Source organism: Empidonax traillii, unplaced genomic scaffold (assembly GCF_003031625.1).
Source record: "Empidonax traillii isolate 1590-97213 ecotype Southwest subspecies unplaced genomic scaffold, ASM303162v1 scaffold1684:size115527, whole genome shotgun sequence".
Lineage (NCBI taxonomy): Eukaryota > Metazoa > Chordata > Aves > Passeriformes > Tyrannidae > Empidonax > Empidonax traillii.
Window position 1 is genome coordinate 51,312 of NW_020956877.1, and position 24,894 is coordinate 76,205.

The 24,894-nt window shown below is 64.0% G+C and overlaps 3 protein-coding genes across 4 annotated transcripts; 1 reads left to right on the plus strand and 2 right to left on the minus strand.

Annotated features, from left to right (window-relative positions):
* Positions 1 to 235: 235 nt before the first annotated feature.
* ANKRD52 (ankyrin repeat domain 52) lies at positions 236 to 16,314 on the minus strand. Of its 2 annotated transcripts, none has more exons than XM_027908360.1 (28): positions 16,248 to 16,314; positions 13,171 to 13,254; positions 12,700 to 12,778; positions 11,870 to 11,940; positions 10,179 to 10,379; positions 10,006 to 10,093; positions 9,627 to 9,769; positions 9,252 to 9,464; positions 9,069 to 9,147; positions 8,257 to 8,371; positions 7,818 to 7,900; positions 7,614 to 7,731; positions 7,118 to 7,186; positions 6,488 to 6,628; positions 6,246 to 6,323; positions 5,560 to 5,671; positions 5,024 to 5,095; positions 4,451 to 4,652; positions 4,181 to 4,268; positions 3,920 to 4,037; positions 3,473 to 3,692; positions 3,125 to 3,212; positions 2,701 to 2,784; positions 2,390 to 2,535; positions 2,172 to 2,254; positions 1,595 to 1,677; positions 1,280 to 1,371; positions 236 to 550 (listed from the first exon to the last, which is right to left on the minus strand). In XM_027908360.1, the coding sequence occupies exons 1-28, from the start codon at positions 16,305 to 16,307 to the stop codon at positions 306 to 308; spliced, it is 3,255 nt and encodes a 1,084-aa protein (XP_027764161.1). In that variant the 5' UTR covers positions 16,308 to 16,314; the 3' UTR covers positions 236 to 305. The 2 variants fall into 2 exon arrangements, with proteins under 2 accessions (XP_027764161.1, XP_027764162.1); XM_027908361.1 differs by lacking the exon at positions 16,248 to 16,314 and adding an exon at positions 15,260 to 15,364.
* A 155-nt stretch (positions 16,315 to 16,469) lies between these two features.
* On the plus strand, positions 16,470 to 18,880 carry COQ10A (coenzyme Q10A). Its single transcript, XM_027908364.1, has 5 exons — positions 16,470 to 16,584; positions 17,493 to 17,633; positions 17,709 to 17,901; positions 18,412 to 18,513; positions 18,590 to 18,880. Exons 1-5 carry the CDS (start codon positions 16,505 to 16,507, stop codon positions 18,755 to 18,757), a joined length of 684 nt encoding a protein of 227 aa, XP_027764165.1. The 5' UTR covers positions 16,470 to 16,504; the 3' UTR covers positions 18,758 to 18,880.
* Positions 18,881 to 19,773: 893 nt separating this feature from the next.
* Positions 19,774 to 24,822, minus strand: CS (citrate synthase). The gene is made up of 11 exons (XM_027908362.1): positions 24,752 to 24,822; positions 22,767 to 22,814; positions 22,552 to 22,659; positions 22,325 to 22,390; positions 22,119 to 22,250; positions 21,853 to 22,041; positions 21,558 to 21,757; positions 21,187 to 21,316; positions 21,002 to 21,103; positions 20,694 to 20,903; positions 19,774 to 20,519 (listed from the first exon to the last, which is right to left on the minus strand). The coding sequence occupies exons 1-11, from the start codon at positions 24,803 to 24,805 to the stop codon at positions 20,349 to 20,351; spliced, it is 1,410 nt and encodes a 469-aa protein (XP_027764163.1). The 5' UTR covers positions 24,806 to 24,822; the 3' UTR covers positions 19,774 to 20,348.
* Between the last annotated feature and the right edge of the window lie 72 nt (positions 24,823 to 24,894).

Genomic DNA, 24,894 nt, shown 5'->3' on the forward strand with positions numbered 1-24,894 from the left:
AGGCTGGGGGGAAACCAGCGGTGGATGGTGGCACCTGCCTTGTCCCAGCCCAAATCCTGCCTCTTCCGCCTCCTGCCCGGCCACCGAGGGGACAGAGAGGATTGGGAAGGGGCAGGGGACGGGAAGGGCACTGCCAGGAACAGCTTTGGCACCGCACCGGCCCCCGGCGAGAGGGGGAAAGCGCCGAACTCTTGGCCCACCGGGGCCGCGCTTGGCCTGCCCAGTCTTGTTCTCCTTTAAAGTGCCCTATATTTATAGAATTTCTAAATAAATATAATAAGATATTAGGTCACCCATAGTTTAAGCTACTCCGAGTAACAGCCGTCCAGGCCGATGGCGTTGTGCCGGTCCTTGGTGTAGGGGCAGGAGCTGCCGTTGGGGAGGGCCCCGCACGCCGCCGTCTTGGCCGCGATGCCGCAGTTCTTGAGGAGGTTGAAGCTGAAAGAGCTGATGGCGTCCTTAGGTGGGAAAGGCTTCATGGTGGAGAGGATAAGTGCCAGGCAGTCGGCAACGTCCTTGTTGGGAGCGCATGCCAAGGCTGGGGTATGACCTGGAATACAGAAGGGGTGAGGGAGGGGCCCGGGAACGCTGCAGTCGGGGTCCAGGACGTTGAATCATGGAATGGTTTGGGGTGGAAGGGACCTCAAACATCACCCAGTTCCAAACCCCCTGCCACAGGCAGGGACACCTTGCACTAGACCACGTTGCTCCAAGTCCCATCCAACCTGGTTTGGGACACTTCCAGGGATGGAGCAACCACAACTTGATCTCTTTGCCTTTACCAATATCTCAATTATTCAACATCTCAACAGAACCCTCTGGGCACTGTCAAACCCTGTGATTGCAGGAACTACTCTGAAGTGTGGCAGGACCAGCAGGAGATGAACAAACAGGCTTGGGAGCACCTGGCACACACTGGGATATTCACCACAGCTTGGAGGGATTCCCGCTCTGCCAGGAGAAAAAGCTTCTGGCCACAACCAGCAGCTTCTGCCAAGGTGGAAGTGAGTCACGGCGGGGCTGGGGCCTGGCAGGAGCCAGGGAGCACCAGATGGTGCACAGGGAGGAAAAAACCACATTCCAAACACCTGTGAGACCTGGAAATGCTTTCACAGGGAATGGCGGGCGCTCCCGTCCTCGCCAGGCCGCGTCTGCCATGCCACGAGCTGCTGAGCCACAGGAAGGGCACGTGGGAATCCTGATCCTGGCTGAGCAGTTCCTGGGCATCCCCCACCTCCCAGGCACGCTGAGCCCCCCTGGGGCCCCCGAGGACACGCACCTTCTTCATCCACAGCCAGCACGGTGGCCCCGCGGCTGAGCAGGGCCTGCACGACGGAGGCCAGTCCGTTCCGCGCCGCGATGTGGAGCGGCCTGGAAGAGGGAAAAGTGGGATGAACCTGCCGGCAGAGACACCTGCCCGGAGCACCTTGGGCCAAAACACAGCCCTGGGAGTGGCTTCAAGGGCAGGCACTTTGCTCTGAGCTCCCCTGCTCCCAGAGCAGGAGCTGAGCTCCCTCCACCTTTCCCAAGGTGTTCCCCCCGCTCCCAGCAAAGCCCCGGCCGTCCCACGGGCACCAGCTGTGCAAATACTCACATCTGCAGAGCACTGTTACTTGCATTGATAAGGCCAAGGTCTTGGGTTTCCCCCAGGATCAACAAGGCACACTTTTCATGGCCCTGGGAAGGAGAGCGGAGGGGTTAGTGCGGGATTCCTTGGGATACGGAAATGTTTCCTAAACCCAACCCTCCACCACAGGTCCCTTGGGCAGGGCTGGAGGGCACAAGCTGCTGTTCCCTCCACCTCCTCCTCAGTGTGGACATGCTGGCCACGAGCCTCCTGCTCCCACCGTGGAATCATGGAATGGGTTGGCTTGGAAGGCACCTCAAAGATCAACTCATTCCACCCCCTGCCATGGGCAAGGACACCTTCCACTAGCCCAGGTTGCTCAGAGCCCCATCCAAGCTGGCCTGGAACACTGCCAGGGATGGAAGTGATCCTGGAAACTCAGAGAGGGGCTCCCCAAGGAAAACACAGATGGGCCTGTGTTACCTGAGCTGCTCAAAACTGACCCAGGTGTGTCAGGGCAGGCCCAGGACCCTCAGCTCTGCTCTGTGGGACAACCCTTCTCATGATGGTGACACGGTGACAGTAATCCCAGCCACCTCCCTACCTTGCTGCAGGCCAGGTGAAGAGCTGTGTTCTTGTTGACATCCAGCACAGTTATATTTGCTTTTGCTTGGTACAGCAGGAACTCTGAAAGGGAGGAGGGGTGCTGGTGAGAGGAGGCCACACAGAGCCCAGCAATGCCCCAGCGTGCCTGTGAGGAGAGGGACAGCCCTGCTCCCACGGGATCTGCTCAGCCCCCATCCTGGGGGACCCAGCACGCACCCACTGCTGCCGTGTGCCCGTTCTCAGAAGCCACCATGAGGGGGGTCCTGCCCAGCTTGTCCGCCGTGTCCACCTCGGCCTGGTGCCGCAGCAGCAGCTGTAAACCATGGATGTTGTCTGCAAAGGCAGCAGCGTGAAGGGGTGTCCTGGGAACACAAAGAGCAGGTCAAAAGGAGGGCACAGCACCCACCCCGGGGTGTTTGGGGATGGTAGAGCCCCTTGGAGCCGGGGAAATCATGTGGAAGTCACCAAGGGGGGCACAGCGGCACCGGGAAGAGGGTGATGGGGGATGGGGAGGAGTGTGGGCTCACCTTCCTTTGGCATCTCTGCTATTAACAATCTTGGCACCTAATGCTTCCACCAGCATTTCAGCAGTGCCATCCTGGTTGTTAATTCTGAGGGGGGACGAGAAGGGAAGTTAGAACAGGAACTGAGCAGCACATTCCAGGGGCTCTGACACAAACAGCAGCTGCTCTGGAATTGTTTGGGGTAAAACACCTTAAAACACAGAAACATGTCAGACAATAGCCCTGCCCATCCCTTTGCTGCTCCAGGTCCCAAGGATACCCCAGGCCCACCCCATTCTCCCCCTTCCTCTCCCCTCCCCAGCTGCTGCTGCCCAGGACAGGAGGGCAAGGAGGGCAGGGTTTGGAGCTCCTCCACTTGCACTACAAATCCCCAGTCCCACATCACAGGGTGGGGAAGGACCTGGGGCAGGTCCCAGGTGTCACTTACACTGCACAGTGCAATGGAGTAAAGGGGTTTCCTTCTAGGTACGCAAACGGGTTGTGTTCAAGTAACAATTCAAGACAATCTTCGTGCCCTGAGGACAGAGGGACAGAAATGAGTCAGCACTCGGCCTGTGGGTCCTTCCTGGACCCTCCTCCTTGTTCTCCAGCCCTTTCCCCAGCTTCATTCCCAGCTCTGGACATGCTCCAGCCCCTTAATGTCTCTCTTGCTGTGAGGGGCCCAGAACTGGGAGTGTTTGGGCACCTTGTCTGAGCCTCTGGTTCTTTGGGCAGCTCTTTTGCTCTGCTGAGGCCCTTCCCCTCTGGGGGCAAGCAGGGCCCAGCCCCTCCTCACCACTGTAAGAAGCCCAGTGCATCGGTGAGTAGCCGCTGTAGTCCACCACGGAGTCCAGGGGGTCAGTGGAGAGGGCTGCCTGCAGCAGGGTCCGCAGGATTTCCAGGTGCCCACACGCTGAGGCGAAGTGGATCGGGGTCCGGCCCTTGAAATCCCGACACAGGACGAAGGCATCGTGGTCCAGCAGAGCAGCCAGGCAATCCTCACAGCCTGTCACAGCCTGTGGCCGGGAGAGAGGACCAGAGGGTCAGACCCCACCCTTGGAATCATTTAACAACACACGAACACCTTTCTGCCACAGTTTCCTTCTCAAATGCTGTGTGTCCGAAGGAACACGGGCACTTTCCCTGAGGGCTCTTGCAAACACAGAAACACCGGCCTGGCCTCCCAGCAGCCTCCACACAGGGGGCCAAGCAGCAGCTCCAGGGCCCCCAGGGACACACTCACCCCTCGGTGCAGGGCAGTCCTTCCCCTCTTGTCCGCTGCGTCAGCCGTGGATCCCTTCTCCAGCAGCAGATGGACACAGTCAACGTGGCCGTTCATGATCGCCAGCATCAGTGGGGTTCTGGAGGGGGGAAAGGTAGCAGGGGGGAGGGTGGGCTTGGAAATCAGCCAGGTCTGAGTATTCCCTCTCTCCCTTGCCTCAGCCACCTGCAGGGCCTGACCCTGTGCCACACAGATCCCAAAGAAACACCCGGACAGACTCACTGGCCGTGCATGTCCATGACGTCGGTGATGTCCGCCCGCTCCCCGCTGTCTATCAGGAGGTGCAGGGAATCCGTGTTCCCGTTGGCAGCTGGAGACAGGGACGAGGAAAGGAGTCACACACACACACGGGTGGGCCCCCAAAACCGAAGGAAGGGGCTGGTGCCCCTTCCCTCATCCCAAACAGCAGCCAGGTGAAGGGGCATCCTCAGCCGCGATGGCACCGAGCGGCCCTGGTCACGCTCCCTGCCCCATCTGCCCTCCCTCCATCACCTGCAGCGTGGAGAGGGGTCCACTTCCTCTTCCTCTCCTTGACCAGCGCGGACGCGCCGTGGCTGGTGAGCACCTCCACGCAGTCCGTGGAGCCCCGCTCCGTGGCGAGGTACAGCGCTGTCCGGCCCTTGTGGTCCCGCACGTCCAGGTTCACCAGGGTCTCAGCAAGTGTCTTTAGGGCTTCACAGTGACCATTATAGGCCTGGGACAAGGCAGACCGTGTTGGAGCAGTGTCTGCAGAGGCTGTGCCCAGGAGTGCCCCCCAGGCACCCAGAGCTGTCTCCCCCAGGGGTAATTCCTGCCCCTGAGCCCCTCAGGGCAGAGCTGCTCCTGCCCGGCCACTGGACCTCCTCAACATTTGGGTCCCACTCAAAACCCTCACCCACTCCCACCCCTGCCCACACTCCAAACAGCAGCACCCAGAAAGTCCTGGAAAGATCAAAGACTTTAACAGACAAATTAAAGGCCTTTGACCTGTGGAGAAGCTGCTCCCCCACCACTGGCACCTTCCCTCCTCCAGCCACCCTGGGCACCTCTCCAGGACACAGCAGGAGCCTCCCCAGCCATACTTACAGCTAAGTGCAAAGGGCTGACTGGAATGGTGCTTTCCACATCCTCCAGGCAGTTAAAAGACATTTCCAGGAGCTGCAAGAGCAACAACACAAACTCATAACTGATCCATAACTGCTCCTGGGGGCTTTGACATGCACCCTGTCCACCAGCAGCTGCAGAGGGGTCAGAAATCCTGCTCATCTGCTTGAATTTCAGGACGGGACATTCCCTAACTGGCTCTGAGTGCTGCATAGGCAGCAGCAAGTCCCTGCTAGTCCAAGATTTCCCGATTTCCTCTGCCCACACAGCTCCAAGAAATCCACACATCTGCCTCTGCCAGGTAACACAGCTCCCTCCTCTCGGGCATCTCCCTCCAGCCCAGGTCTCATTCCAACAGCTCCCCAAGTCCCCATGACCAACTCCACCTCTCGGACAAACCCGGTGGTGCCCACAACACACGTTCCTTGAGCCACACCTGGACACCACGGGTGTGACACATTCTTTGACACGTCTGCCCCTGTTGCTGGGAGCACAGAGGGCCCCCCCCAGCCACTCACCAGCTCGAGGTTCTGCCTGTTGCCGTACGCAGCCGCGTAGTGGACAGCGGTGTATCCCTGCTTGTCCCGCAGGGAGGGGTCGGCACCGTTATCCAGCAGGAACTCCAAACAACTGCAACGAGCAGGAGAGGGGAGATGAAGGACAAGGAGTGATTGGAGAGGCAGAGCTCTGTGGGGAGCACCCTGATTTATCTCAGAGCAGGTGCTGTACGAATCCTGCCTGGACACAGAGCGCATGCAAAGCCCACTGCAGGCGAGGACTGGGTTTGCCTTGGGAATCACATCAGCAGATGTTTCCTCTCTCCAAGGAGGAGGACCTCCAGAGAAAGGGACTCCCAGCAAAATGGGAATGGGCAAACACCAAATCACCATGTCCAAGAGTAAAATAAGACATGGTAAGAGATGGAAGACAGTCAGGTAATATATTCCATGTATTCATCTCCTTATACTCTCTGCTGAGCATCTACCTCTGGCTGCTGTGGAAAACAGAACACGGGGCCAGACTGACCCAACACCGTTCTTACGTCTTCTCTTTAAATAAAAGAACTAGGGGAGCAAATTCAAGAGGAGAAAGAAGTAGTGCCTCGTCATGCAATACATCATTAGCTGCACGACTACTTCCTGCAAGAAGGCGTGGCTGTTAAAAGTTTAGAAACGCTTCAGAAGTTACACAATTATGGACTCACAAGAATGCCTCCTTCAGCCTGGACTCCTTCAGTGGCTCCTCATCAGTGTCATGGCTGTTTCCTGAATGAGTCTCTGCTCTGGAAGGCCACAGACCCCCATCAGATTGTTGGTTACCCCCCCCTGTCCTCCCCCTTTCCGTGACCCACCGAGCACCAGTGGCAGGAGGCAGCCAGGGGACAGCAGAGTGTCACCACCCAGCACCAGTGCACCCAGTGCCACCCCCCAGCCCCCAAACAGTCACCTCCTGTACGTGTCCGAGGCAGCAGCGTAGTGTAAGGCGGTGCAGCCTTTGCAGTCGGCCTCGTTAATACTGGCTCCCGCCGTCACCAGTGTCACCGTACACTGGTAGCTGCCGTTGGCAGCTGCGTAGTGCAGTGGAGTCCTGGGAAAGGGGGAAGGGACAAGGGAGATCACCACAGGTGGAGAAACTCACCCAGCAGCAAGGCAGGACCTGGGGAGCCACCCCCCCACCCACTCCAGTGCTGAGCTTTGTCCGGCTCTGGCTCAAGGGTTTGGAGCTGCAGCTCCTTCTGAGGAGCCAGAGATGAGCCCCTGGGGTTAGAGGGGAGATCCAGACACAGCAAAGGCCTGAGGACATCAAAAGGAATCTCTCCATGGAAGGGGTTGTTAAACACTGGAAGGGGCTGCCCAGGGAGGTGGTGGAGTCCCCACCCCTGGAGGTGTCCAAGGAACATCTGGATGTGGCACTCAGTGCCCTGGGCTGGGGGACAAGGTGGGTGTCGGGCACAGGTTGGACTCGATGGTCTTGTAGGGCTTTTCCAACCTCAAGGATTCTGGGATTCTGTGAATGCCCCATCCCAAATCCAGGCTCGCCGTGCTCCAGCTGTTTCAGAACTCACAGGACACTCACCTCCCGAATTTATCTCTCCTCCTCAAGTCAGCACCGCTGCTCAACAGCAAATTAAGACATTCAACGTTCCTGCAGGAGGGAGGGAGAGGAGTTAGGCACAGATCAGAAGGGAAAACAACAGGAATGCAAACTCCTCCCAGTGCAGACAAGACAGCCTGGACATGTCACAGCTCAGTCGGGTTTGTCACCTCTGGGCAGCTCAGGAGCCGCAGCCACGGCTGATGCTGCACACACAAAGCTCTTCCCTGCTCCAGTAAATAACCCTCTGTACTTCCTGCCCGCCATGGAGCTCCCAGCCAACCAGGTAATTAGAGAGAGACATCAGCCATGGCATCAGTGCAGCTGACAGAGCGGATTTACGCTACAAAAAAGCTCCAGGTTTCCATTTCCATTCCTGCTCTGAACACGTCTCTGCCCTCCCTCAGAGCTGGGAGCAGCACCCAGGGGTCCAACTCCCCCTCATGCCCCAAACCCCCAAACCCCCAGCCCCGCTCACCCCCCGGAAGCAGCAGCGTGGAGACAAGTCCTCCCGAGGTTGTCAGGCGTGTTGATGTCGAAGCCTGCGGACAGCACGTGCTCGTTGCTCAGCGAGGACACGATGCTGTACAACTGACCTGGGGGGGCAGGAGGGGCAGGGGGTCAGCGGGGAGCTCGGGGGTCACCCCATTGCCCCGGCACAGGAGGGGTTTGGGCCACTCACCTGAGGAAAGTAGCTTACGACAACAGTCTGAAAATCCGAAGAGAACAGCTAAGTGCAGAGGGAACATGTCGTGGATCCCACGCCTGCAAGGACAGGAGGAGGGAGTCAGGGTGGGTCGTGGATTCTGTGTGCCCAGAGAAGGGAGTGGAGCTGGGAAAGGGACTGGAGAACAAGGAGAAGGGGTTGGAGAACTGAGGGAGCTGGGGGGGCTCAGCCTGGAGGAATCAGTCTCAAGTTGTGCCAGGGGTGTTTTAGGTTGGATAAGAGGGAAAATTTCTTCACTGAAAAGGTGAAGGCACTGGCACAGCCTGCTCAGGGTAGTGGGGGAGTCACCATCGCCAGAGGGATATGGATGTGGCACTTTGGGATGTGGTTCAGTGACTCTATGGCTGCATCCTCCAGCCTGGAGCAGGGGGAGGAAGGAAGGGACCCGCCTTACCTTGCAGTGTCAGCACCATTCGTCATCAAAGTACTAATTAGCAGCTCGTGGCCGTATCTAGCAGCAACGTGGAGGGGGGTATTGCCGTATTTGTCAGCACAGTCAATCTCACTGCCTGCAAGGGAAAAGCAAAGGGCTTTGCCAGCGTTCCAGCCTCCAGCAGCAGGGGCTGTTCCGACACTGCATTCCCATCTCAGGGACACGGCTGACACCTCGAGTCCACACAGCACCCTGCAGGACAACTGGAGGCTGCTCTGGGAGCTGAGAGCCCACCTGCATCCTGCCAGCCCTGGGCAGCAGATCCCCCCTTCCCCCCGAGGGGACGTTTTCCCTCCCAGATGGCTCTGCTGAGCCCTGGGGTGTCTGCCAAGCCTGAGCCCTCTTAGAGGAATATTGTCTTTCAGGCTGTGGCACTGGGAATGTTGTTTGGCTGCACCAGCTCTGACCTGGCTGGAATTTCAGTCCCCTGGTCTGCACTTTGCTGCCTTTGGACACAACAATCCCTGTTACCCCCAAGAAACACAGGGCCACCAGCAACAGCCCCTGGAGAAAACGAGGCTCAGGAGGGACCTTCTTGTTCTCTACAACTCGCTGACAGGAGGGTGGAACCAGGTAACAGGAGACAGGACAGGAGGGAACAGCCTCAAGCTGTGCCAGGGGAGGTTTAGATTGAATGTCAGGAAGTGGATATTATCCAAGGGCACAGAGTGATGACTGGAGAGGTCTTAAACCCCCTGAGCAAACTTGACAGGAGGTCCTGGAGGCACAAGAAAAGGCTGGGATAACCCAGGCCTGGAGGAGCAAGCACTCACCGTTCTGGATGAGGATCTGCGACCGCGTGAACCGTCCGTGGATCGCAGCCATGTGCAATGGGCTCTTCCCTTCCTTGCTCTGCGAGAACAGAACCAGCATCACACCAGGGCCACCCCACCACCCTCCCCAGGCTCCTGCCTCGAGCAGTGGGCTCCTGCTGCCCGCTCTCACAGATTCCAGACCTGAAAGTTGACGTCGGCCCCGTTGTTGACGAGGATCTCCAGGCACAGGGCCCCGTTGGTGGAGACGGCAGCGAAGTGCAGGGGGGTGAAGCCCTTCTCGTTGGGCTGATTGACGTTGGCACCGACGTTGACCAGCTCGTTGGCCACGGCGTCTTGGCCCATGTAACAGGCAATGTGAAGTGCAGTGTTACCGAAGGAATTTGGTTCATCGATCTGCGGGAGCAACCGAGACCCAGAGGATTTGGGGATTCGGGAAGGAAGAAGGCGGCTGGGAACCACCTCGAGCTCCTGCCACCACCCAGCACCCTCTCCTGCTCCTGTCTCCAGCCTGGCCTGCACCTGAGCAGCACCCTGAGCAGCTGGGGGGGGTCTTACCTCGACCCCCAACCTCAGGAGGTGACGCACGACCTCGATCTGGCCGCTGGCCGCCGCCGTGTGCAGGAGGGTGTAGCCCTTCTTGTCCTTACACATCACGTCAGCTCCCCGGGCCACCAGCAGCTTCAGAACTTCCAAATGCCCTGTCCAGGAGACAGTGGTAAAAGCCAGGGTTCCCAGAAAACGCAGGTTCTCTGGGGAGCCCCACCACCCTGAAAGGTGAATCCGCAGGCAGCGATGGGGGAGATGAAACCGGAGTGATGCTCGTGGGGGAATTTTCCAGCTTTCACCCCTCCGATCCTCTCCCTGATCCCGCCGGGGCGGGGAGCGGGCTCTGAGGGGTTTGGGGGCTGCCTCGGGGCGAAACCGCCACACCTACCCAGAAAAGCTGCCCAGTGGATGGGTTGCCGGTCCTTCTTGTCACAAGTGCTCGGGCTGGCCCCTTTGTTCAGCAGCAGGTTCACCATCTGCACGGGGAGGAGCGGTGAGAGGGGCCGGGCCCTTCCTGCCCCGGCGCAGGGAGGGGGGCGTGGGCAGGGACCCCCCGCCTACCTCGAGGTGGCCGCTGTGCACGGCGTGGTGCAGCGCCGTGCGGCCCGTGCGGTCGGCCACGTTGACGGTGCTGAGCAGGGGCACCAGGGCCTCCACGCACTTGGTGGCCCGGTTGGCCGCGGCCACGTGCAGCGGCGTCTGCCAGTGCTTGTCGCGGGCATTGACGTCCGCAGAGTGCTTCAGGAGGAGGTGAAGTGCCTTCTGCGGGGGCAGAGGAGAGAGGGGGGCTCTAACCCGGAGCCCTGGTTGGCCCTCAGGTCCTCCTCGTCCTTCCAGAGCCACACCAGCCCCAGAGCCAGGGCCAGCTGAGCCGTGACTGCTCCACGTGCTCTGGTGGGGTGGCTTCTCCCCACACTTCAGAGGAAAGGATCTGTTTGCTCTCAGGGACATCCCGAAGCCACATGTGGCTGTTTCAGCACATTGTCACACAGAGGTGAAGGCAGAGCTAAATCCCACCTCAAGGATTCTGGGATTCTGTGAATCCTCCAGCCCTCACTTGGGCTGCTCCAGCTGCTTGCAAGTGGAGTTCCAGGTGGGACCTGAACAAGCCAGGCTCATTCCCCCTGAGCCCAGCTGTGAAATGTGGCTCACAGGGACACCACAGAAAACCCCTGAGCCACGTGATTAACGGGGGGTGAACGTTCACCTGTGACTCATCAGGGGCGAAGCGCCCCAGGGATGACAGACGTGACCCACTGACCTACATGTCACACTTATTTCCCCGTGTTGCTGAGCAGGCTCTTGGCTGCAGCCCCTCATTTTCGGTTTCACCTCCCCACGGCATGGGGGCAGCTCCTGCAGCGATCCCAGCCCCACGGATCACTGCCCTGCTCTTTGCTCCCAGCGCTGGAACGGCACATGGAGCCAAGAAACACCAGCCCAGCAACCCTGGAGAGCGGGCTCCAGGCAGGGAAAGCATTTTTGGGAAGGCTCCTCTCGGGAGCTGGGCATGCCAGCGCTGGCAGAGCCCTGTGCCAAGCACCTGGGGAGGAACAGAACAAGGGAGGAGACGCTCCAGCACTTCCCAGGCGGGGAAGCGACGAGTGTGCCCAGATTCCCAAATTCCCAGACAAGCAGCACGAGCTCCGTGTTTTAGGAACCCACAGGGACTGTCCACACACATTCCCAACAAACCCCTTCTGGAAAGGTTTACACTCGTGTTCCATCCCGTGTCTCCTGCCGATCAGGATCCCAAGGGGGGTAACTTGCCCCGCCCGTCACTCGGGGCTTTGGATCTCCTGGCTCCAACCAACAGTTCCTCGCGCTCCAACAACTCAAACAAGGGCAAAGTTAAGTGGGATGAAGTTAAACCCACAAAAGATAAACACCAGGAAAACTTTCCAACAGGATCTGTTGGAATCAGCTCCTGAGAGACAGGGGGAGAGCCCCGACATCCCTCAAAGGAATGTAAGGCTGGAACAGACAAAGCCCTGGGGAAGGGGTGAAGGCAGGGAGGAGGACGTGGGGAAAACCCACGGGTTGACTCCTGCAGGATGGAGGGAAGGGAACCAAGGAGGTTTTTGTCCCAGCTCCCATTTGCAGCCTCTGAACTTTGCATTCGGCCCCCTTCTGCTCTGATGAGACCCCCTATCTCAGCCCAAACCAGGCAGGGGGGGAAGGAGGAGGAGAAGCACAACCACTCCTCCTACAGGGAGCAGACAGAGCCAGAGCCCCCTTCCCAGGGCACTCACCTCGTGCCGAGAGGCCGCAGCGCGGTGTAACGGGGTGAGCCAAACCGTGTCCTTTGCGTTCACATTAGCACCTGGGGGACAACAAAAGAGGGGTCAGGGAGGGCCCACCGCCCCTGGAGCCCCTCTTCTGCCTCTCTTTGCTGCCCAGAACCCCACACACAAGCAGGCAGAAGTCCACACGGGGAAGGTAAGGGCATCCCAAGCTCCGCAGATGGAGCTGAACATCCCAGATCCTGTTTAACGAGCCCTTGGCAAAGAATTTGCCTGAGTCTCTCCCTGCTGGGGTCACACAGGATCACGGCAGCCTCGAGGTTCCCTTGCTCCACAGTGTCCCATGGCTCCACGTGGTGAGGAGCAGAGAAGGAGACTCAACGCTCAGCACACAGGACCCAAACACTGAGTGTGTCCAGAGGGAAGCGAAGAGCAGCTTCATGGCAAGAGACACAACCCAAAACTGAGAGAAATCCCCTGGATTTTGGCTTATTCTCTCTGGGGGCAAGTGGAACTGCTGCTCTGAGTACCCTGCTGTCCAAGCTGCACATCCCCCTCCTCCAGCACCTCCTCCAGTGCCACACTCCCCTCTCCTGGCTCCATTTCCAACTCGGCTATTTCGGTTCCAAGACACTTCTCCGCCTGAACAAACCTCTTAGGATTATGGCAACGTTCCCTAATCTTCCCCTGGCTGCAACCCTGCTGCATTAAGTGTGAGCACACGGTTGGAGAGTGACCAAACCCCGTCTTGCTGCACCCCTGAGGCCAGGGGGGGTCAGGGGTGTCTCCGAGGCAGTGCCTGTGCCAGATCCGAGCCTGCTCCCAGCCCCAGCCCTCACCTGACAGGATTAGGAGCTCGAGGATTGCAACATCTCCTATGTAGGCAGCAGCATGGAGTGGTGTTCGGCGTTCTTGGTCCTTGGGGGGAGAAACAAAAACCATCCGTGAGCTTGGAGGGCAAGGGAGAGGGTTGGGAGATCCCTGTGCCAGGGGAGGGGCAGATGGGACATCAGGAGGAAATTCCTGATGGAAAGGGTGCTCAGACATTGGCAGGGGCTGCCCAGGGAGGTGGTGGAGTCCCCACCCCTGGAGGTGTCCAAGGGAGGACTGGACATGGCACTCAGTGCTCTGGGCCGGGGGACAAGGTGGGGATGGGGCACAGGGGGGACTCCGTGGTCCTGGGGGGCTTTTCCAAACTCAAGGACTGGGATTCTGTGAAACAAGGAGTGACAGGTGGGGGATGGGAAGGATTTGGGGAGAGCTGGGTGAGGGATGGGATGGATTTTGGGAGCACCAGGTGAGGCTCTCACCAGTACATTGATGTTCTCCTTCTGATTCAGCAGCGACCGAACCTCCTCCACATCCCGGTTGAAGATGGCTTGGACCAGAGGAGGCTGCAAAGGAGAAGGGAAACAAGTCGTGATGGTGGCACCACAGAGGAGATGTGAGAGGGAGGAGAACCTGCAGTGTTTCCATGTGCCAGAGCCTGACCCAGCTCCAGGAGCGAGTCCCATTCCCAGCCCGCCAGCAGCACCCGGCAGCTTCCTCACCCCAGTGGCCCAGCCAGCACCAGGGACCAGTTTTTCAGCCAGCAAAGACACTTTTCTTGGTTGTTAATTGATAAACAGAGCAAGGAATCGTTGGAAAAGCCTCCCTGCTTCCCAAGGAGTCCAAGGAGCAGCGCTGACCACACACAGCCAAGCTCCCCACACGCAGCACCCGAGCACAGGAACAGGTCCAGCTCCTACCACCCAAAATTTGGGCACATCCAGAAACCCCTCTGGGTTGGAGGGTCCTGGGTGCTGTGACCCCTGGCAGCCCCCCCAGCTCTGCCCACCCCCCAAAGCGTGGATTTAACATGGAAACCATCAAGCCCCACTTTTCTCGGCCTCTCCGGCAGACACGGAGCTCCATTTGGAAGTGACCCCTTCCCATCCCTGCCTCATCCCAAAACAAGGGCACTCAAACCCGGGGAACACATCCTGGGCCAGGGCAGCGCCTGCGTCATCCCCCTGGAATGCAGCAGCCTCGGCATCACTTGTTAGACAGTAAAAAAGGGGTTTTTTACAAAAAAAAAAAAAATTAAGGAAAGGCTGGAAAAGCAGCGTCTCCGGCGGCGGCGCTGGGTCTGACACACCCACCCACCTCGGGAGAGAGGAATGTTTGGGTTATCCCGAAAAATAAAGTTCTGTTTAAATCAGAAACCCAGGCCTTGGGTCAGCCCCCTCCTCCTTCGCGCCCTAACCCCCAGCCCACCCCCCAGGCTTCCAAAGAGTGGGAAGAGGGGGGGTCCGAGCCCAGGTCACTCCGGGGTCACGGCTCCGGTAATGGGACACAGCAGAGCGGCCCAGGGAGCAGCCATCGGCCAGGGAGGGTGACTCTGCACCTCAGATGTGTCCCCAAAACTGATGGGGATGCCCCGAACCCCAGAATCATCCCTAAAACACTACAGGGACACTCTGCACACCAGGGGTGCCCCCAAAACCCGATGGGAATGCCCTGTATGCTAGGGGTGCCCCCAAAACATGACAGAGACACTCTGCATCTCAGAGGAATCCCCCAGGCCTTATGGGCACACCCTGCACATCCCCAAAACCATGCTGGGGACACCCTGCACCCAAGAGCGTCCCAAAAAGCTGCCGGAGACTCCCCACAAGCCAGGAACACCCCCAAACCTGATGGGGACGTGCTGCACCCTAGGGGTGTCCCTAAAACTCAACAGGGACCCCAGGATCGTCCCCAAAACCGTGATGGGGACCCTGTGCATCCCAAGGGTGTCCCAAAAGCCACCGGGGATTCCCTTCACGCCAGGAGCCTCTCCAAAACCCGACGAGGACACGCTGCACCCCACAGGTGTCCCCAAAACCCCAGGGCGACAACCCAGCGCCCCAAGGGGCGACCCAAAACCCGAGGGGGACAACCCGCAACCCAGAGCTGCCCCCCAAAAGCTCTCTGGGGCCGCTCCGCACCCACAGCGTGTCCCCAAACCTGGCGGGGGACATCCCGCACCCCGGGAGCATCCCAGAAACCCGGCGGGGCGGCAGCGAGGCCACGGGTCCCTCCCGGGGGTGCCGGGGGGTCCCATCCCCGGGTTTCCCCCATCCCCGAGCCGGGGGGTCCCTCGCGGCTCCGCGGGGTCGTTCCCGAGGGTCCCGTCCCGGGGGTCCCGGCCGCGCTGGGCCCGGCGGGCGGAGCGGGACGGGCCGTGACCCCCGGCCGTGCCGGGGCCGGGGGCGGCCCGGGGGAACCGGCGGAGCGGGACCCGCGGCCTTGGGGCGGCGGCCGGGCCGGGCCCGGTGGAGGAGCCGGACTAGGCCGCGCATCCCCGGGCTGCGGTGGCGGCGCGGCCCGAGCGCGGCGGGAGGGACGGGGCGAGGCGGGAGGGGAGGGAGGGCGCACCTGGTCCGTGATGCTGAGAACCCCCATGTCGGGGCCGCCCTCAGCGCCCAGCTCCCGGCATCGGGTCCGGCCGCGGCGGCTCCGGCGCGGCGGCTGCGAGGCGGGGGGAGCGGCGGGGCCGGGCCGCGGGGATGGACCGCCCACCGCCGGGGGAAACGGGGGCAGCGGGCGGGCCGAGGGGCCCGGGGGGTCCGGGGCAGCAGCTTCGTGCCGGGGGAGGTGGTGGGTGAGGGTCTCGGGGGTCGCCCATGTGCCACCTCCGTCCCGCTCCGCGGGGGCTGCCCGGGGGGACCCTGTCCCAGGTGGGGGTGCTGGGGGTCCCCAGGCAGTGGCTCCCTCCAGGCCAATGCAGCTCCCCCCGTCCAGACCCAGCCCCCTGAGCAGGAGGCTGATGGCAGAGGGTCCCGGGGGTCACCCCTGTGGCCCCTCCATCACACTCTGGGGTCTGTCCAGCCGGGCCCCATCCCCAGGTGCCTGTCGGTGGTCCCAGAGCATCCATCGGGTGCTGGCATCACCCCTTCTCTTAGCCACTGTGACCCCCATGCCCAGCTCGGGACTGCTGGGACAGCTCTGTATTGGGGACAGGGACAGGGTGGGGATGGGGCAGCTCTGCTCGCTCACAGCCCCTCACCCACTCCTCCACCCCCATGTCCCCACTGCCACCCCACAGCTGCTCCGGGGCAGCACAGGTGACAATGGCCCGGCCACAGCTCCTGGTTCCTCTCCAGCTCCAAGCGGTGCAGGGACAGCATTCCCTGCTTGGGAATTGTGTTCAGGGACTGGTGGTGTCCCTCGCAGTGCTGGGCCATACTGGGCTGTGCTGGATCACCCATTTCCCGCAGCCACCGTGAGTTCCTGCTCTGGGGGCTCCTCCGCTCAGCTGGGAGCGGGACCGTTACCGGGACACAGCACCGGGGGCTCCCCGTCCCTCTCCGGACCCACCGGGAACACACGTCCGTGGCGGGGCCAGGGGTCCGCCAGGACCCGCTGTGTCCACTCCACCCGGGGCTGCCGGGGGGACCTTCGGGCCACAGGCCCCGCGGGGCATGGGGGGTCCCAGCCGGGACTACACCTCCCATCGCCCTTCGCGCGGCTGCGACTACAACTCCGGTGATGCACCGCGGGAGGCGTAGCCCCGTGACGTACCTGGCGCTATGGGGACGCGCTGACGTCACGGGGTGAGAGGTCACGGCGGCGGCCCCGGCCCGGCCCGGTCCCGGTCCCGGTCCCGGTCCCGGCCCGCTCATGGCGGCCCGGCGGCTCCGCGGCGCCCTCCAGCTCGGGGCGCGGCAGCGCCTGCGGGCCGGGGCGGCCCCGCCCTGCAGGTGAGCGGCGGCGGCGAGGCAGGCGGGGCCCGGAGGTCACACCGGCCCCGGGGGAACCGAGGCGGGGCCCGGGGGAAACGATCGTGGTGCGGAGTCTCTTGGGGGCTTGCCTGCACTCCCGGGCCCCGCGGGGCGGGGGGCACACGCGGGCACCGTGGGGACACGGGGGGTCCCGAGGGTCCCACGGCGCCGCCGCCCCCGGTGCCCGTCAGAGGCCCCTGGGCGGGGAGAGGCGGGCACCGGGCCGGTACCGCTGACCCCGGGGGGTCCCGAGCGGCATCGCGGTCCCGCCAGCGCGGGGACAGCCCCGCGGCCCCCGGGGGGGGACAGTGACCTCTGCGCGGGGACAGCGGAGTGGGGACACGGGGTGGGGACACGGGGTGGGGACACGCTGGGCCGGGGCCTCCCTGCCCGGGGCTCGGTGTGGCAGCACCGGCAGAGCTGGGGGGGGCCGGGACCGACCTCCTCGGGGACCCCCAGGGCAGCACGACCGGGGAACACCACCGGGGTGGAACCCCCTCCCCGCAGTGATGGGACGGGGGACAAGGGACATCTTCTCCCCACGGGCTCTGCCTCCCCTTGCTGCCCCCCCGGAACGGCCCCGAAGGGATGAGACCGGGCCAGAGGAGGAGGAGAAGGTCCCGGGGGGGCACTGGGGAGGGCACTGGCCAGTTGTCCCTGCTCCAAGCCCGGGATTAGGTGTCCCTGAGCTCGAGTTTCCTGGCCTTCCTCCTCCTCCTGCTGCTAAGAGTTGGTCCGGGATCAGTGCTGGGACTGAACCCCCCGGGGGTGATTCCCATCCGGGAAGGGGCCTGGGAAGGTGTGGAAGGGGGCTGGGAAGGGGCCCAGCACCACGGCAGTGCTGGGGCCGCTCCCCTGGCCCCGTCCCAGCACCCCCTGTCCCCCAGACACGCCGCCCTGTGCGGCCTCCGGCTCTCCCGCCTGGCCAGGCCGGGCCCCCCGCCCTGGGAGCCACGTTGCCCGCCCAGCAGGACCTTCCTGAGCCTCACCAACAAGCGCAAGGAGTACTCGGAGCGCCGCATCATCGGGTATGTGGGGGAATCCTGGGGGGGGTGCCGGGCACGGCCCCCCACACCGGCCCCGACACCCTTTGTGCCCCCCAGGTACTCGATGCAGGAGATGTACGACGTGGTGGCCAACGTGGAGGACTACAAGAACTTCGTGCCCTGGTGCAAGAAGTCGGTGGTGGTGTCGCGGCGCTCGGGGCACGTCAAGGCCCAGCTGGAGGTGGGGTTCCCGCCCGTGCTGGAGCGCTACACGTCCATCGTCACCCTGGTCCGGCCACACCTGGTCAAGGTGAGGGCATGACGTGTTCTTTGGGTGCCAGTTCTGCACTGCTGAGGCCTCTCCAGTCGACAGGAGAGACACTGAGGGGCTGGAACATGTCCAGAGGTGGGAACGGAGCTGGGAAGGGGCTGGAGAGCTGAGGGAGCTGGGGGGGCTCAGCCTGGAGAAAAGGAGTTTCAGGGGGGACCTTCTGGCTCTGCAATCCCTGACAGGAACGGGGAGCCGGGGGTGGGTCGGGCTCTGCTCCCAGGGAACAGGGACAGGAGGAGAGGAAATGGCCTCAAGCTGTGCCAGGGGAAGGTCAGGTTGGACATGAGGAGGAATTTCTGTGTGGAAGGGGTGCTCAGACCTTGGCAGGGGCTGCCCAGGGAGGTGGTGGAGTCCCCACCCCTGGAGGTGTCCGGGGAAGGACTGGACATGGCACTCAGTGCTCTGGGCTGGGGGACAGGGTGGGGATCAGGCACAGCTTGGACTCTCAGTGATTCCACGATCCCAGTGCCTGTGCTTCCCCCTCCCCAGGCCGTCTGCACCGATGGGCGCCTCTTCAACCACCTGGAGACCAACTGGCGCTTCAGCCCCGGCATCCCCGGCTACCCCCGCACCAGCACCGTGGACTTCTCGGTGAGACCCCACCCGGGACCCCCCAGGGGAGGGCGGGGCAGATGCTCCTCGGGGGCTCACCTGCTCTCCTCCCCAGATCTCCTTCGAGTTCCGCTCCCTGCTGCACTCCCAGCTGGCCACCGTGTTCTTCGACGAGGTGGTCAAGCAGATGGTGGCCGCCTTCGAGCGCCGCGCGGCCAAGAACTTCGGGCCCGAGACCCGCATTCCCCGGGAGCTCATGTTCCACGAGGTCCACCAGACGTGAGGGCGGCCGGGCCGGGCCCCCCCGGACTGTGCCGGGCTGGGCCTGCCCCGTGCCCACCCCCCAAATATTTATTCAAGTGCGTCTCTGCTGCCGTTGCCTCAACATCCCCCCGGCCCCGGGGGGGCTGCCGTGAGCTCCCTGGCCCCGGGAGCTGCATCCTGGCGCTGGACTCTCCCTGGTCTTGTAGCTGATTTGGGGGGGTTAAGTTTTGTTTTTAGTTCTTGGGCGTTGTTTTTGGTTTGGTTTTTTTTTTAACCCTTTTTTTTTTGTTCTTTTAACTCCTCGGCCAGGCCGGAGGGTCCCGGCGGGGACAGCTCCCAGTGCCTGGGCCGGAAGGGTTTGCTGGGTGGGGGGGCCCGGCCGGATCCCACACGGAGCCGCCAGGACCCCCCATTTCCTTCCCAGCTCTCCCAGGAAAAAAGGGAAGGAGCCGGCGCAGGGAGGAGCCCCCTGAGCCCCCGGCTCACGGCCGAGGGACCCCCGACGTCGCACAGTTTGCACAAGCCACACGCACAGGGCGGGGAGGGGGCGGCTCGAGCTGCCACCCCCCACCACCCCCACCCCCAGCACCCACCACTGGGACTGGGAAGGTCCCAGGATAGCCCCCACCGCGGCCCCCCCGGCCCCGCTCACCGTTCCTCACCTGCGGTGGGAGGACAGGGATGCCTCCGGCTCCCCCCACCACAGAGCCCACCCGGGGGGGTGAGGGGCTCTCTGAGCCCCCTGAGGCCGCCCTGGCCGTGCTGCCCAAGGAAGGGCTTTTACAGGCCAATAAAGAGCATTTTCCAAGGGTGAGCAGCCTCCTGGTCCTCATTCAACAGGGGAGGGGGGAGCTGGAGCGGGGGCTGCAGCTGGGACCCCCCAGACCCAAACCAGGCCAGTTCCTGCTGCCCCCACTGAGGGGACAAGGGCCACCCCACTGACCCTGGAGCACCCCCAGGTGGGGAGGGGGCACCATCCCCTGACCCCGCTCCCCACGCCCTGCAGAGGGAGGGAGAGAGGGGGAAGGTTCCGGGTTTGTTAATAAAAACATTTATTTTGCATTTTGTCCTTGTTTGTACAGAAGTGCCCGAGAGCTGTGAGGGGGCTGGGGGGGGTCCCAGCTCTGGCTCCCGGGGGCTTCAGACAGGAGGGGGGGGTCACACAAACACGGGGGCGCGGCCGGGGAGGAGTGTATCAAGTCCCTGTGGGGGGGCCTGGACACGAGTCTGGACTGAACCCTCTCGGGGGAAGGGGTGTGGTGGGGCAGGGAGGGGGCTGTGCCCCCCCAATGGCCTCACCGGGACCACCCCCAGCCCAGCAGTGGGGGAGCCAGGGGGCTCCCAGTGTGTGGGGAGTCGGGGGGCTCCCAGTGTGCGCAGTGAGTGCTGCTGGGGTGGGGTGGGGGCACAGGAGACCCCCCTCACCTCGTGGGGGTGGGGAGAGCCAGGTGGTGGGGCAGGGGAGGGGGAGCAGCCGGGGGGGCTCCGCTCACCCCAAGGAGCCCCCACTGGTGCCCGGGGGGGGTTCAGTGCCGAGGGCGTCCGGGCCGGGCCCGGCAGCGCGACATTCCCTGGAGAGCTCGAGCCGCGGCCCTGTCCCCGTCCCTTCTTTACCCGGATTTGTAGCCCACGAGCTGCATGAGGCCCTTGGTGCTCATGGATTTGGGCCGCTCCAGGGGGAATCCCAGTGCCCGGCTCCAGATGAGCTGAGAGAGGACACCCAGGGCTCGGGACACCCCAAACAGCACCGTGTAGTAATTCATCTCCTTCATCCCGTAGTACTGTGGGGGGAGAGGGGAGTCAGGCCAGAGAGGGGGGAACCAAGAGCCTTCCATATGCTCAGGACAGGGAACGGGGAGGAATGGGACAAACAGACAGGCAGAGACACAGACTGAAAGGGACAGGAACAAACAGCAGAGACACACACACACAACTCCCAGGACCCCCAGGCTCACCTGCAGTAGGACCCCGCTGTGGGCATCCACGTTGGGCCAGGGGTTCTTGGCCTTGCCCTGCTCCAGCAGCACGTTGGGCACGATCTTGTAGAGCTGAGCCACAAGCTTGAACAGGGGGTCCTTGGGCAGGTGCTTGAGGGCGAATTCCCGCTGGCAGGTGTAGCGGGGGTCCGTCTTCCGCAGCACTGCGTGTCCATACCCCGGCACCACCTGCAAGGACGGGAGTCAGAGCTCAGCAGCTGCCCCGCAGCACAGCCCCTGGACCCCCAGCACGGCCCCCAGACCCTCGGCTCAGCCCCCTGGCTCACCCTGCCTGAGTTGAGCGTGTTCCAGATGAATTCACGCAGTTTCTCGTCCGACACGTCCTTGCCCAGCTCCTTCTGAAGGTCGGTCAGCCAGAGCAGCACCTCCTGCAGGAACGGCCCAAGTGAGGCCAGTGGGGCACAGGCAGATGGACAGCGAGGGGGACAGTGGCACGGGGAGAGGTGCCCACCTGGTTGGCGAGGCCGTGCAGGGGCCCAGCCAGGCCGTTCATGGCGGCGGCGAAGGCAAGGTAGGGGTCAGACAAGGCGCTGCCGACCAGGTGACTGGTGTGGGCACTCACGTTCCCTCCCTCGTGGTCACTGCAGGGCAAGGGGGGCATCAGGACTCCTCCAGCCCCACCAAATACCCTCCAAGGAATTTTGGGTGGGCCACAGTGTTCCCAGCCTTGCACAGCCCTACCCCAGTGGCCCCACGCTGTGTTCCCAGCGCCGCCCCTGGAGCAGCCCAGGCATGTCCTGGGAGCCGGTCCCGTCCCTGGCCCCGGGGCTGGGAGCAGGGCCAGGTCCCCCCCCGCTCCAGGTGCCACTGCTGGTTCCCTACCTGTGGATGGTGAGGTAGAGCCGCATCAGCTCGATGAACTGGGGGTCGGTGTAGCCCAGCATGTTGGTGAAGTTGTGGGACCAGTCGAGGTTGGGGTCGATGGCCCCGATGCCGCTGCCCTCCCGGTACAGGTTACGGTAGATCTTGGCGGCGACGCACGGCAGCTTCGCGATCAGGTCCATGGCGTCCTCGTACACAAACTGGCGCCGGCGGGGTCAGAGGGGGCAGCTGCCCTCCCCCCCGGCCCCCCGCCCCTGAACCTGCCCCTCACGGCCCGCGCCGGGGCCCCCCGTACCTCCCAGTACTTGGCGCGGTGGATGCCCTCGGCGTAGGCGCGGGCGAACTTGCTCTCGCTGTTGAGGGCGGTGACGGCCGCGCTCAGCTGGGACATGGGGTGCAGGTTGGTGGGGAAGTTGTCCAGCATGGTCACCACGTGGGAGGGCAGAGCAGCACGCCGGGCCCACTCCTTGGACAGCCAGCTCACCTGCGGAGCAGGGGGGGGTCACGGGGGCTCAGCCACGGGGCTGGGGGCTGCCAGACCCCCGCCAGCCCCCTGCTTACCTGCTCCTGGGTGGGGATCTCTCCCGTCACCAACAGCCAGAAAAGCCCCTCAGGCAGTGGCTCCTCTCCCCCTGCAGCTTTGGGCAGCTTCTTCTGGCACTCAGGGATGCTGTAGCCGCGGAAGCGGATGCCCTGCGGAGCCCAGCGCGAGTGTCAGCCCAGCAGGGCCGGGGAGAGGGGTGGGATGGGGTGGGACGGGGTCCTACCTCATCAGGATCCAGCACTGAGGTCTCGTAGATCAGTCCCTTCATGCCCCTCATCCCTCCATAAACCTGCAACGGGGCGGGAGGTCACGGTGAGGGGCTGCGGCACAGCCTGGCGTCCCCCCACCCCACCCCACCCCACGCCCCCCCACTCCCCACCATGATCCCCCACCCACCATGACCCCCCACCCCCCACCATGACCCCCCACCCACCATGACCCCCCACCCACCATGTCCACCGTGATCTGCCCGATGGTCGTGCTGCCGTGCTGCTGCCGGAAGCTCTTGATCTTCGCCTGCTCCTTGGGGATCATGGTGGCCAGGACATCTTTGAGGTTCTGGGGAGAGGGGAGAGGGTCGTGGGCTGGGGGCTGAGCACAGGACAGGGGGTGACAGGAGAGGTGGGTGACAGGAGAAGGGCTCACAGAGCGAGGTCCCCCCTTACCGTGGCAGCACTGGCGTGGCGGGCGGCCAAGAGGACACACGGTGTGTTCTGTGGGAGAACAGAAACAGAGACCCCCCATGTTACCCAGGCAGAGCCCCCTGTGCCCCCCGGCTGCCCCATTGTGGGGGGTGCAGCTGCACATGGAGCCCCCAGCCCCCTCTGTGACAGGAGCTCCATGACCCCTCGAGATCCCGGCTCCCAAGGACCTGGAGCCGCTTCCCTCGCCCACACGGATCAGGCCGGGCTGAGGGATCAGGGCCAGGTGAAGGATCAGGGCCAGGTGAGCCGGGCAGGGCAGCCCCCCCCACGTTCCCATCACGCACACCAGCAGCCGGACACAGACCCGGACCCGGACCCAGACCCGGACCCAGCCCAGGGAATGGCCGTGATTCCCTTCCTGGAGCCCGGGGAGCACGGCAGCCCTGGCACACGGCAGCCCTGGCACAGCCAGAGCCCAGCCCGGCCAGGCCGCGGTTTTCCTGTGCAGGGGAATCCGAACTTTGTTCCTCACCCACGCGTGGGAACCGCGGGAACCGCGGGGACTCCGGCCGGGAACACCCCGGGAACACCCCGGGCCTGGCAGCGCCCTGCCCGCGGCGGGCCGGGGGCAAACGGGGGCTGGGGGGCACCGGGGGTCGCCGTGCCGGGGAGGGGGGGGGTCACACCCACGGGGACACCCCGCTCCTCCCGGGGGGAGCTGCGGCAGCGCCTGCGGCAGAGCCAGAACATGACTCGGTTTTTCCACTGCCTGCCGGGAGGGGAGGGCGCGCCGGGGGCGCGGGGGGGCCACTGCAGCGATCCCCCCGGTGTGGGCCCCCCCGACCCCCAGGGGGGACCCCCACACCCCCAAGTGTGGCCGTGGCGGGTGACGGGGCCGCGTCCCTCCCGCAACAGGCGGCTCCGGGAAGGGAAAATGCCGGAGGAGGAACAATGGAGGCGGCTCCGGGAAGCCCAAGGTCAAGGCGGCCGCTGTCGCCGCCGCGGGGGCCCCGTGTCACCCCCGGTGTCACCCCCGGTGTCACCCTCGGTGCCACCCCAGTGCCACCCCGCTGAGGGGCTCCCCGCGGCTCGTCCCGGCTGTCACCGAGGTGCCGCCGCCTCAAGGTCACGCGTGCCGGCGGTGACACCGGGCACCGGCAGGGGGGTGGCCCTGGGACCCTCCGGGGGTCCCCGCCGTGGTCGGGGGTGCGGGGGCTCCCCGGCCCGAGGGTGCGGGGCCAGGCCGAGGGAAGGAACAGGGTCGGGATCCGGGCCCAGCCTCGGCCCCTGCGGGGGTGGCGGGGACCGGGGCCAAGTGGGGCATCATAACACGGCGGGCCGTGCCCCCGCTCCCAAAATATCGCCCGGTCGATAGAGACACCGCAGCGCCCGTTATGAAACGCCGGGGCCGCGGCCAAGGCAAACAGCCCCAGCCCGGTACCGGCACTCGGTCCCCCCCCGGGGGTCCCCTCGCGGTGACCCCGTTGTCCTCTACGGCACCAGGACACCGGGGAAGGGCGGGGGGGGCGGCAGAGGGGGGTCCCCGCCCCCCACTCCCGCTGCCGGTGCCGCCGGGAGGGACTCCCTCGGGGGCCGGTGCTGCAGCGCAGCCGCACAGCGGGGGAGCGGAGGGGCCGAAGCCCCCCGTGGGGGCTGTCCCAGGGCGGGGAACCCCGACGGGGCTGCAGCAGCGGCGGAGCCCCCGAAGAGCCGTCCGGGCGCCCGATTCCCCCCCGGCTCCGACAAGGCCGCGGCGCGGGCGCTCCCGGCCGAGCCGGTGCCGGTGCCCACCACGTGCTGCCGCTGCGGCCCCGCGCCCACCGGTCCCGTCTCCCCAACCCGCTGCCCCCGCGCGGCCCCTTTAGGGCAGCGCCCCCCGTGTCGCCCCTTTAAGAACCGGACCCCCCCCTCCATCCTCCCCCCCCCCCCCCCCCCCCCCCCCCCCCCCCCCCCCCCCGCGGCGTCGCCCCTTTAAGGCGCGGCGAGGCCGGGCCGGGCGCGCTCACCTTGGGCCCGCGGAGGCGCGCGGCCGCCCGGCTGCCGGCGGCGAGGAGCGTCATGGCGGCTCCGGGAGGGACGGAGCGGGACCGGGAGCGGGAGCGGGAGCGGGGCGGGAGCGGGGCCGGAGCGGCGGCGGCGGCGGCGGCGG